At 46.3% G+C, this 13,097-nt stretch overlaps 1 protein-coding gene across 1 annotated transcript in view; it reads left to right on the plus strand.

The window, feature by feature from the left end:
• Nucleotides 1–10,773, plus strand: part of ZNF662 (zinc finger protein 662) — a 72,993-nt gene extending 62,220 nt beyond the window's left edge. Inside the window, 6 exon segments of the mRNA XM_070456153.1 lie at nt 6,685–6,810; nt 7,469–7,582; nt 9,648–9,817; nt 9,819–10,255; nt 10,315–10,403; nt 10,406–10,773. Of these exon segments, the coding sequence (XP_070312254.1) occupies nt 6,732–6,810; nt 7,469–7,582; nt 9,648–9,817; nt 9,819–10,255; nt 10,315–10,403; nt 10,406–10,773 (1,257 nt within the window). The 5' untranslated portion in view covers nt 6,685–6,731.
• The last annotated feature ends 2,324 nt before the right edge of the window (nt 10,774–13,097 follow it).

The raw sequence follows: 13,097 nt of genomic DNA on the forward strand, positions 1-13,097 counted from the left end.
AGACTCTTGAGAGTCACTTGGACTGCAAGGAGATCCAACCAGTCAATCCTAAAAGAAGTCAGTTCTGAATATTCATTGGAAGGACTGATGCTGAAGCTGAAACGCCAATACTTTGGCCACCTGATGCGAAGAGCTGACTCATTTGAAAAGACCCTGATGCTGGGAAAGATTGAGGGCAGGAGGAGAAGGGGAGGACAGAGGATGAGATGGTTGGATGGCATCACAGATTTAATGGACATGTGTTTGAGCAGACTCCTGGGGTTGGTGATGGACAGGGAGGCCTGGTGTGCTGCAGTCCATGGGGTCCCAAAGAGTCGGACATGACTGAGCGACTGAACTGAACTGATGTGGGAGGATCAACGACCTGCAGAAGTGTCCTCCGCGCTCCGACTCGCTAGAGGGACCTCGGGCCTGGGGGCCGGAAGGCCGGTGACGCATTTCCGTTGCCATGCTCTGCGCCTAATGGCGTCTTTAGCTCGGCACTTTGGGGGTTCTCAGTCTGAGGCACTCTATGGCAGTAAATCTGGGAGCTTTTGTCTCTGTCCTGTTCATGGCCCTCTGCTGGTCATGCCTCTTCCCACCATGACTGCTTGCATTTTTACCATTTAAGATTTTTACCATTTTTAAGAATTTAGCATGAGCCAAGAATTAAGCGAAATGCTTAACATTTGTTATGCAGTCTAATTCCCATAACCCACGTCATGGACCTCTAGGACCACCTTCACATTCAGAGAATTGCCTAGAAGAACTCAGAGGACTTGGCCTATAGTTTTAACTCATAACTGAAATTTATTACAGTGGTGTATTAAAGATACATCGTCAAATCATCAGGGGAAAAGACACACATGGAGTCTGCAAGAAGCTATGTACAAGCTTCCTAATGCTTTCCTGAGGGAAAGGTTTACAAGAGAAATTATAAAACACCTTGAGATGAATGAAAATGAAAACCAAAGGTTATGGCATATAGTGAAATTAGTACTCAAATGAAAAATTACAGATGTAATTAGATTAGGGCAATTATAGATAATTGTAGGGATTCCCTGGTAGCTCAGCTGGTTAAGGATCCACTTGCAGTGAAGGAGACCCCTATTTGATTCCTGGGTTGGGAAGATTCCCCTGGAGAAGGTATAGGCTTCCCACTCCAGTATTCCTGGACTTCCCTGGTGGCTCAGCTGCTAAAGAATCCACCTGCAATGCAGGAGACCTGGGTTCGCTCCCTGGGTTGGGAAGATCCCCTGGAGAAGGGAAAGGCTGCCCATTCCAATATTCTGGCCTGGAGAATTCCATGGACTATATAGTCCATGAGGTCACAAAGAGTGATCAGGAATTTACAAGGTGATAATTCTAATGTGGTCTTGGCATGGCTCACATGTCAGAGGGTGGGAGATGATCTTGGGTGTTATACATTATATAAGAGAGGAACTTACTAGCTAACTAGGGATGAGCTGTAGTGTATAGTATGAGAAGATGTGGGAAGAAGATTGGGGAAAAGGTGAAGTGATTGTTCCAGAGACTGGGTGTAATGGTCTTATGGATGTGGGAGGAGAGGAACAATCCTGGTTTGGAAGATAAAAACACCTTAGACTCTGGGAAGTCAGGAGCAGAGGCAGAGATCATTAATCTATCTTAGCTTTTGTCTATAGGATATCTGGCAAATTTAACCCAGGTTTTTGCCACTACCCTCAATTTGACTACTGGCCAGTAAATGATCTTATTTTAAAAGTTTTCAGAATCCTCCTAACAGCCACTGACTCCAGAAAGGAACAGCCTCATCAAAAAACAGCAGAACAGAATTAACTTTCTAGACATTGACATAATTATCTATAGCTTCATACAGTTACTGTTGGAGTCTCTTGTACATTTTTCACAGATCACTGATTTTCCTAAATTCTCTAGCATGAATGATGATGGACAATTGTATTGCCCTGGATTTCTCACTGGCCAGTTAAGCTGAGATATGTGCCATTGCCAGTTTCTCTTTCCCCACATGGATTAATGACACATTTAGTCCTGGATGTGGAGCCTCACCATGGTCTTTCCTACCGTGGGTTATACTACTGTGGGTCACGATCATGGTCACTCTTGTCCAATGCTGCCTAAGACAAATGTAATATATTTGGCCCAGTCCTCTTTCACTACAATGAATTAGAGTATTTGGTGACCTATGTGCTGACCTGCTTCTGAGAATTCTTTATGTGTTAGAAGTTAGGATTTAGGAACTGCCCTGGTGGTCCGGTGGGTAAGTATCCATGCTTACAATGCAGGGGGCATGGTTTTGATCCCTGGTCAGGGAACTAAAATTGCACATGTTGCATGGCAAAAAGTTAGGAGGTAAAGCTGTAGGAGAACTGGCTCTACCATGGTGCTCTGGCAGTTTCACTCGTATCTATTGGCTTCGCCAATATATAGGACATGCAGGCAAAGCCTTGAACTATAGCTAATCTGAGTCTTATCACCTTGTGATCCTTCCAGAACATGAGAGGATCTTTACAAGCTTTTCAGGCCATCTCCCACTTCTGTCCCTATCCCTGTGGGAGGCTGTTATGAGACAGTTTCTCATTGCCTCCCAGATTCTGATAAGTAATGAGACTTTTCCCCCACTCTTCTCTGGTTTGACTGTAGACTATAACACTGTTAACTAATTTCCAGTAGTCATGTACAGTTGTGAGAGTTGAACCATAAAGAAGGCAGAGTGCTGAAGAATTGATGCATTTGAACTGTGGTGCTGGAGAAGATTCTTGAGAGTCCCTTGGACTGCAAGGAGATCAAGCCAGTCAATCCTAAAGGAAATCAACCCTGAAAACTCATTGGAAGGTCTGATGCTGAAGGTCCAATACTTTGGCCACCTGATGTGAACAGCTGATTCACTTGAAAAGACCCTGATGCTGGGAAGGACTGAAGGCAGAGGGAGAAGAGGGTGACAGAGGATGAGATGGTTGAATGGCATCAGTGGACATGAACTTGGGCAAACTCCGGGAGATGGTCGGGGACAGGGAGGCCTGGAGTGCTGCAGTCCATGGGGTTGCGAAGAGTTAGACATAACTTAGTGACTGAACAAGACATAACTTAGTGACTGAACAACAACAACGTAACACTGTTTAGCTGCAGTCTAAAACTGACCCCTCAGCAAGGTGTATCCCACAACCCATGTTGCAGTCATCCAGCCCCCTTTTGCTTCCGTGTCTTTGTTTTTGGTGTGTGGGACAAGGACCTGGGGGTTTGAGATGTTTGCCTACTCTTCCTTTTGCTTTTTTTGTAAGTAATACATTATATGAATCTCAAAATAACATTGTATCTTTACTGGCCAAATCAATTAGGACTTGGCCTTGACCTTGCCTGCTGCCATGTGTTTGACAGAAGAATAACAGAGAGAGTAAAAATACGGGATTAAAGGTGATAGACTCTTCCTTGCTTCTTTAGTTTTCTAAAAAAAATATGAACCAAACACCCATCATAGCCATAAGTACCTCTTTTCAGGTGGACCCTAACTTGATAATCAGGTATTTGAGGGCTCCTTATTCTGAGCTCAACTCCCACAGTTGTTTTCTCACCAGTTCAGTTTTCTCCAACTGGTCTTGAGGAAAATCATGGGATGAACACACAACAAATTAAACTGTTGTATGCTTACCCTTCATAATGACCTTCCCCAAGTTAAGAGTGTTTGCTTCCTTCTCAGTACCCGCAGACTATCCGCTATTGTCCTTTTATGAGTTACTCATAACTTAGTAACTTCTAAGTTATTCTCTTAGAAACCAACCAACCAACCAATAACCCTGGGAGTTCATATGAGGGCTTCTTTGTAACTTTCCATAGGTATGGTATCTGTAAGCTCCAGTACCTGAGGTATGTGAATCCGAATTTGAATTCCTGTGAAGCAGACATCTTCTTCCTACTTTGTTCACCCTAGACACTGAATATACAAATGGACAATGTCCAGACCATATAGAAAAATAGAACTCTGACTCTCAATCTGCAGCAGTCTGTCCAGAAAACCAACGCACTATTGGCAATAATCAATCCAAGGGGTCAGACCTATCTGTAGCAATCAGTCCCGGAAGCCAAAGTAACCCCTGTAGTAATCAGCCCTAAACAGTCAGAATCTGAATAATGCCTCCCAACCAATCACGTAAGATGCTTTGCTTCTAGTAAGCCCTTATGCTTAAAATCTTTAATGAGCACATACATGAAGCCTTCCTTTTTTCCTGCTATCAAACTTTCCACTTCTCTGACAAACGCAAGTATGGCGGCTGATCTCTGAATAAATAGCCATTGCTTGTTCTCATCTCTGAGGTCTTCCTTTATTTCCACAACTTTCTTTAAAAGCTTAGCTTCCTAGCATACTCTGTGAGGTTAGGTAAGTTGTTTCCTCTTTTGGGGCCTTACTTCAACTGAAGGAAATGGCAACCCACTCCAGTATTCTTGCCTGGAGGAGAATCCCAAGGATGGAGGAGCCTGGTGAGCTACAGTCCACAGGGTCGCGAAGAGTCGGACACGACTGAGCGACTTCACTTCACTTCAGCTGAAAAACTGGTTCAACATTTAATCATCCTTTTAAGAAATTGAGTCCTAAGAAGTGCTAGATTTTGGGCAGATATTAGAAACACAAAGGTGAGCATATCCAGGACACAGTCGGATATGTGAACAGGTCTAATCAAGTGAAGTGTGGGCTATCTTGTATCAGCATCTAGCCTGCAAAGGTGCAATGAGGTGGAGAAGAATGGTAAGTGGGAAGAAAAGGGTCAGGGAAGAATTCTACAGCGTCAGTGTCTCTGGGAGAGCTGGGCCCCTCTCCTCTCCTACTGCACATGGCAGAGGACCACAGAGTCGCGGAGCCCTCCGCGGTCCTAGAGAAGCTGGAATGGCAGGAGTGCTGCAAACTCCGCCACTCGCACGCAGCGATCTGGCCACCACAGAACGTGGAGACCTGCATGTGGGGCTGGCTGGGGCGTGAGGCCTGAGTCTTTCCGGGTCCGCTCCCGGCCCGATGGCTGGTATGTCAGCCCCGAGCTGTGCTAGAGCCTTCCTCCCAGACACCCGGCCGCCCCCGGTCTGACCCGGCGAGCTCTTACTTCCCCGGAGGGCGGCCTGTGGCCCTGGGAAGTGGGCCCGTTTCGGCCCAGTGCTCAAGCTGCTGCCGGGACAGCCCACGTTGTCAAAGGTGAGCCGATGCCAGGAAGCTGGCTGTAGGCCCAGATGAGGGGCGGAAAGCAGGCAGTGTGGCGACGGGGAAATTGGGATACAGTCCTGAGTGGAGGGACCTGAGGAACCGGCAGGGGCAGGGTGGATCTGTCATCCCCCAGGTGCGGCTGCAGGGGAAGCAGATGCACAGGCCTGAGCCAGTGCTAGGGTAGAGGTGTCCACAGACTGCTGGGCGTGGTGATGAATGGCCAGAACTTCCACGACTGGTTTTACAGAGCTAGTTTTGTTTTAGGTGGGTCTTGAGATGAATGGGCTTCCCTGGTGGCTCAGATGGTAAAGAATCCACCTGCAATGTGGGAGACCTGCGTTCGATCCCTGGGTTAGGAAGATCCCCTGGAGAAGGGAATGGCTGCCTGCCCACTCCAGTATTCTTGCCTGGAGAATCCCCATGGACTGAGGAGCCTGGTGGGCTACAGTCCATGGGGTCACAAAGAGCTGGACATGACTACGCCACTAACACTTTCAGCTTTCACTTAACACTTTGAGATGAATACGAGGAAGGATCTGAATCTTCAGGCAGTGTGGGGAGTTGGGGGCTGCAGGTCTAAGGGCACAGAGCTGGACAAGGAAAAAGTTTGGGTTCAGAAGAAATGGTGACAGGATCGGGCATGAGGGTGGTCATGCAGAGATGATCCTTGGGAAGTCAGTCGGGTCCCTGAACAGTGACTGGAGCTGTCTGCATGGCAGAGGACTTGGACTTTTTTGGGTAGGCAAAGGTGAGCCAGCCGAAGTCTTTGAGGGTGTTAGGGAGTATATCGGGTGGGAATGTGCAAGGAGTAGTCACAGGTGGGCACTGCCCTTTTGAGTAGAGCCTCTCCAGAAGCCTGAGTGTCTGAGGTGTCCTCAGATGCCTCTCTGGCTGCTGGAAGTGACTGGGAGGGAGGGAAGAGCAAGAATCCCTCGCAGGGCAGCAGGACTGGCAGGAGTGCGGGTAGAAGGCAGTGTGCCATGGCAGGTGAGAGCCAGAGAGTCAAGCCGGCTTAAGTTGTGTCTCAGAACTCTGTAACCTGGGGGAAGTTAATCTCTGAGCCTCAGGTTCTCTTCTATAAAACGGACCTGATACCCTCCTCATAGGCCGTGAGACATACTCAAAGTAGTGTTTGTATAGTGCTGGACACAGGCTCAGTCAGTGGTCGTTGCTCTTGTTATCAAGGGTTGGTGACCTCTGAAGGAGAAGGACACATGGTAGAGAAGGATGGCACCCAGAGCTCATGAGGGAATGAAAAGAGAAAACTTGCAGAGACTCATGAAGAAGAGGAGAGAATGTTTGCCAATGTAAAAATGAAGAGACGTGAGAAGATTGGTGGCTGATCCCTTATATCTTTATAAGTAGGGGGCAAAAATCTGCTGAGGGTTTTCTTAGACATTCAGAATCCAGAAACTCAGTGGGCAATCCCCTCTAGTACCTCTTACTGCCTCGTCTACCCCGACTCCAGGCCCGGGTCCTGGGACTGTCCTGTGGCATTTAAACACATGTCGTTTCAGGAGTCAGTGACCCTTGAGGACATGGTCATCTACTTCTCTGAGAATGAATGGACCACCTGGCCTCTACTCAGAGGGCCCTGTACAGGGAGGTGATGCTGGAGAATTATCGGGCTGTGGCTTCCCTCGGTAAGGATCTTTCCCTTTGGACTCTGCCTCTACCCTTTGGAATTTCTTGGCTCCTTCTTCCTCAAAAGCTCAGTGGTCTTTGGTAACTAACCCTCAGCTGAGTGGCAACTTCAGGCTCCTGGACTCTTAATGACACAACCTTAGTGGTAGCTGCGAAGCAGGAAGTCCTGGCATCCATTTGGGTCTCATATAGAACATCCCTACCCCCGGCTAAGAGCTTCTGACCTTCTAACCCATGTGCTGTGGGTACAACATGCGGAGAGATGATTCCTGGTGCCCCTCTGAGCCCTCAGTTCCCTGGCACCTCAGTCTGGGAGATGCAGCCCAATAGCAAGCATCCTCCTGCAGACATCTGAACTCGAGAGCTCTAGGGAGGGAGGGCACAAGAAAGCCCAGTTTCTCGATGAGTGAAGTCATCTCTTTGCTCACTCACGCTGTTGTTGAGCATCCCTTCCTCTCTGCTTCCTGACCTTTGTGAGCCTCCGGACCCCTCTCACCTGGGTACCCCTGCCCCTTTCCCTGGACTTTCTTTTCTTGCTCCCCCTAGTAACTTCCCTTCTTTCCCCTCCCATCCCTGAAGACAGGCCTGGGAGGAGCCCTGGGGTTGCCGTGTGTCATCCTGCTCACCTGCCTGTCCCCATTCCTTCCCGACGGGCAGCGTGTCCATTTCCCACACCAGCTCTGATTTTCCAGCTGGAGCGAGGAGGAACACCCTGGAGCTTGGCTTCTCAAGAAGGTCTGAATGGAGAGAGCCCGAGGGCCATCTTCCTAGGTGAGAGAGGACACGTGCTGGTCATCTGAGCACATCCCTTGTCTTGATCTTTAAGTCGTCCTAGGTATGTGTTCTCTTAACCTACTGCTGTAGACACCGGTGGGATTCCTTGTTTTCCTCTGTGTTCCCATGGTTTTCCATCTTCTCGAGTCCTTTATTCATCCTGGCTCCTCTCTGTGCCATCTGCATACATCTGTTTGCTTTTTCCCCTTCTCCCCTGTTCTTTTCAGGACCACCGTTTATCTTCACTCCCTGACTACTTTTCTGTTTGCTTTCTGATCTGAGGTGGCCTTTTTTTTTTTTTTTTTTTAGACTATCCTGGCCTGCTTATAATCTTCCAGCAGAAGATTCTGACTGCCCTTTGAGGGTATCATGGCCATTTTTATCATTAGAAATCAAGCAGTCTAAATAACCCTGAGCCAGACAGTTCCTGTTCCTCAGGGATTTCTGGCAGGAAAGCCCTGGCATTTGTCTAGGCCCAACACAGGGCTTCCCTGCTCCTAATTTCCTACTAAAAACTATGTCTTTTTATTGCCTCCCTGGGCCTGCTTCATCTTCTTCCCACAGAGGCTGTTCCATGGACACAGTGTAACTTGACCTGGGCCCTCCAATTTCCCATTCTCCCAGTTCCTTGCCATGTCTGGAAGTCTTTCCATGTTAGGATACCCTTGATTGCAAGTAACAGCCCAGTTCAAACTGGGTTGAATAATACAGAGGAATTTATTGTTTTGTGTAATTGGGAAGTCCATAGATTTTGATCAGAATTTCAGTCTCTGTGCTTCTGTCTCCTCATATGTTAGTTTGTTGGCAGTCTGGCTCCTCTCAGGGCTGAAAGATCATTGGTGGTTGTAACCAGAACTGTGCTTCTTCACACCTGGGGGGAGGAACAGGCCAGGCCTTCCTTACGCTCTAACCACTGTGAGTTCAGTCCACGTGTTGGTCTACTGCACCACCTTAAGTCTTATGCCAGCTCTAATTTGGTCCCGTAGCCAGGGGAAAGCTGTGCATGATTGACTTGGCCTGGATTGCTGGTCCCTGAACGGACCTCTCATGTAGTGAGTCAGATGGGAGAGCTTGCTTAGCTTATCTCAGTGGGGGCCTATGCTAGAAGCTGGAGTTGGGATTACTCCCACCCAAAGGGCCTGGCTACTCCCTAGTCGGGGAGGGGGAGGAGAATGGATGTGGGGAGGGAACCGCAGTGTCCTCTAGATTCTCTCAGGATCTCAGCACCTACTCTCGCCACCACTCAAGGGAATTTCCCATCTCTGCTTCAGACAGAAAGCTAACTGCTAGTTTATTCCTTGAGCAAAACCCAAACTCCCTGACCTGCAGCGGGCCTGCTTAGAGCTCATGTCCCTACTCAGTTTCCCTTGGAAATTGCAGAATTGATCTACAGTTCTATAGGCTTGGATGGGAGTTACAAAGAGACAGAGCGTAACTAATTCTGAAGAATTTATTAGAGTGGACCTTTGTAAATACGTGTTTTACATATTTTTATCATTAGAGTTTTATCCTTAGGTGTTTATCATTAGAGTTAGAAGTGACTTCTGGAAATGGCTGAGTGAGGCTATGAGACCACTTTTGTGGATGTCACAGAGAGACTCATTGTTGATTCTTATAAAAAGAGAAGGCTATGATGGATAGGAGGGAAGGGAAGTAAGAGATGGTGATTTCCCAACAGAGCCTCAGGGTCAGCTCTTTGAAATTCTACTCTATCAGGATACTTTTCTATATGAATTGGCTTTCAGCCCCTAGGGGCAGGTGCAGAGACTTTAGTCTTTTCTATTTCTTCTTGACATTTTAAAATGACTGACAAGTTTTTGTATTTTGGTGAACTGATGGAACCACAACTTCCTGACCCTCTCCTTCCTATCCTTTATATTCTTTTTACTCTCGAGTTTCAGGTCATCTGTGTTACCGGTCTTATCCCCAACATTCCTTCTCCCTTCCTGCTTAGACACAGGGGTGGCACTTGCGAAAAATGGACATATTAACACTGCATGATGACTTTAGTCACTCTGTCATGGGTAGCGATGACATTTGCAGCTCTGTTTTCTTCTTCCAGAGGGGATGTTGAAGAGTGAGAAAGAACATTTTGTCCTGAAGAACATTCACAAGCAGGCACAGGACCACATAGTGCTATTGAGTGGACCCCAGTTCTGTGGCTCCCAGGAATTCTAGTTTGCAAAAGCCTGTGAAGAGGAGAAAAGCATTGTAGGGAGATGGCCTGACTACCCTAAATAGGGCAAGTGTGGAGAACACTGCATGGGACATCACAGCAGTGATTGTCAAAGATGAGATGATCTTAGTAGAAGAGCGTTCAGAGGATGCCGATGTTAACACCCACCTTATACATCAGAAAAGCCTCAGTGAACAGGCATTCTATATACGTGAAGAATGTGGCAAGTGTTTTGATCAAAAGGAAGACTTTGATCAACATCAGAGCGTTCATAATGGAAAGAAGGTCTATGGATGTAAGGAATATGGGAAGAATTTCAGTTTTAGATCGCATTGCATTGTATATCAGAGGATTCACACTGGGATGAAACCATGCCTATGTCAAGAATGTGCTAAAGCCTTCGGTTGGAAGTCAAACCTGATTCAGCTCCGGAGAATTCACACCAGAGAGAAACCCTTTAAATGTAAGGAATGTGACCCAGGGATCGAACCTGGGTCTCCTGCATTGTAGGCAGATGCTTTACCGTCTGAGCCACCAAGGGAGTCCTAGTCAGAACACAAGCCATACACAATGTCAGGCACATGGCTTCTCCCTGGCGTGGAGAGAGGCCCCGTACCTGTAAGGGATGTGGGGATAGTTTTACTGGAACCCAGTCCTTCTTCGACTCCAGAGAATTTACACTAGGGAGGAACTTTATGAATGTAAGGGCTTTGAGAAAAGCTTCATGTGGAACTCAGGTCTTGCTCAGCACCCGGGGATCCACAATGGAGAGAAGCCTCATGAATGTATTGACTGTGAGAAAAGCTTTATTTGCAAGGCACATCTCACTTGTTATCAGAGAATCCATATTGGGGAAAGACCCTAGAAATGTAACAACTGTGGGAAGGCCTTCAGTTAGAATTCTGTTTCGATTATGCACCAGGGGTGCCGTGCTAGAGACAAACCCTGTAACTGTCAGACTTCTCACCTTCTTGAACAGTGGAGAATGCGTAATGGTGATATTTGTTTATAATTCTTATGCTACAGGAACCCCAACCACAAGATGAGATGATGGCCCGCAGTTTGCTGGACTGCAACAACCAGTATTATCTTGCCCCTTCTGGGTGAATACCCTGTATTCTAGCAAGACTGGTCTCCCTGTTCAGCCTTATTCATACCAGGCAACATTTTGTTGAGGACCTGCTCTGTGTCAGGTACTGTGCTAACTGTTTTCCATACATTCCTTAATTTTAAAAAATCCTGCAATGTGGGTATTCTTATCCTCATTTTATAAATGAGAGATATGAGGTTGAAAGACGTTATAATACTCACTCAAGTCCAGTCAGCTAGTAAACTTTAGAGGTGAGACTGGAACCAGGCCCGGTTGACTCTAGATCTGTTGTTCTTTGTGCACATTTCTACCCTTGCTTGTTTTTATTTCCCCAGTTTCCCTGGGCTAAAAGGTTCCCTTCCTCATCTAAGACCCAGCTCCTTCCGTTGAACAGAGCCCTTTTCCTCTTCCAGTGGTAGTCAGTACCACCCAAGTTGGTATTTAATTATGTGCTGTCTTATATTTTTCTAATAGTCTCATGCTTGTTAGTCCAGCTATAAACGGCTCTCTGGACCATGGCATTTCTTTATGTTTTTCAAGTTTTGAAGCATATTTACTTTTGACTAGATATAACATGCTCATGATAAAAAAATTGAAATGGTTCAAATGTTCCTTGTCGTTCCTGTCTCTCAGTCCTCCTCAGAGACAGTACATTATTTCTGTGCCTTTCTGGGTACACACACACAAAGTATTTATTAATACTGCTTTCTGTAAGTCTCCCCACTTAAAACTGTATTTGATATGATGATATTGCTGTTACATTGCCAACTCCAGGACCTTCTCTTCCTCAGAAGTTGTGATCCTCCTTGAGACCACTGAGGTGACTTAAGGAAAGCGGTGGAGATGGTCTGGGTCCTGCAGTCTTGGGAGACCTGACTGCCCTTGTGTTATGAGAGAGTACTCTGGGACTGGGAAAGTGTGAATAAGGGGGAATTTTTTTTTCATAAAAATTTGTATAGTTACAAACCCTCTCACTGTACTACTCTGCTAAATTCTCTCCTAGTCTGTCCCCTTCTCATTGCCATAATACCCACATCCTGAAGTCAGCTGTGGGGCCATCTAAAGGAGGGAGAAATGGTCACTCTCTGATGAGGGTTCACACGCTGTTGGGTATCCTCAGTCAGTCAGCAGTGGAAATATAATCAAGTATCTTGGCGTCAGGGTCACAAATGCCCTGCAGAGGTCCAGGATCAAGGACGAATGCTAGAAATGCTTAGATTCTCTGCAGGAAGTAACGGGTCATTGAAGGATTCCAGAATTAACTATACTTGAAATCGAGTCTATAAAGTAAGACTATTTTAAAAAGGGGATACAGGCTGTTAAAATATTAACTGTGAAGAAATGCAGGATATTAATGAATGGCATGAACCATCTTAAAGGATCAGATAGCCAAAGGCCTGATTCAGAGAAGCAGAATGCTGGCCAACACAGATGAAACATTCATTCCAGATTCTCCACCTTTAGAGCCATTCTCCAAATTGCAGTCTGCCCCATTGCAATTTAGAATCCCACTTTTATAAACTCCCAACCAGTGAATATAATTGTTGAAGGAGCAAGGAAGAGAAGCCAGAGGCCTGCTTGGACGAAACTTCTTTCTGAAAAGTACAAACATACTGATAACTCCAGAACTTGGCCTAACATCATCCAGCTAGAGCACCTCTAATAAGCAATAAACACTTTGTTTTGTACTACACAGAACCAGGAAATGGAAATGAACACATGTTTTGGGGAAGTTGTTTATTAAGCAAATATTACTGAGCAACCGCCTGTATGCAAACCACCATGTCGGGTGCTGCCAAGGAATGAGGAGTCCGACCTGTGCCCTGCCTTCCTGGAATATTGACCTAGTGAGGATTAAAGCAACCAACTGAGAAAAATCAAGTGAATCAAATCATTAAAGGTTTCTAAGTGCTATGAAGGGAATGAACAAGATCAGAAAAGGGGGGCCTCTTTCTAAAGATGCTCACAGAAGGCCTGTCCTAAGAATAACATCAATTCCAAGACTTGAAGGATGAGAAAGAGCCACTTATATCAAGAACAGGAAGAATGGATAGAGGGAACAGCTGTGCAGACTACCTGATGTGTGAAGAGTTTGGCATATTCAAGAAGACAAGATTTTAGCAAAATGATCAGGGCATGTGTGGCACCAGTTAGGATTGTAGAGATTGATGGACCAGATCATTCGATTTCGTCCTAAGTGAGAAGAGGTCACTGAAGGGTGTTCAGTGGAGAAATGACATGTTTGG

The sequence above is a fragment of the Odocoileus virginianus genome, chromosome 26 (genome assembly GCF_023699985.2).
Source record: "Odocoileus virginianus isolate 20LAN1187 ecotype Illinois chromosome 26, Ovbor_1.2, whole genome shotgun sequence".
NCBI lineage: Eukaryota > Metazoa > Chordata > Mammalia > Artiodactyla > Cervidae > Odocoileus > Odocoileus virginianus.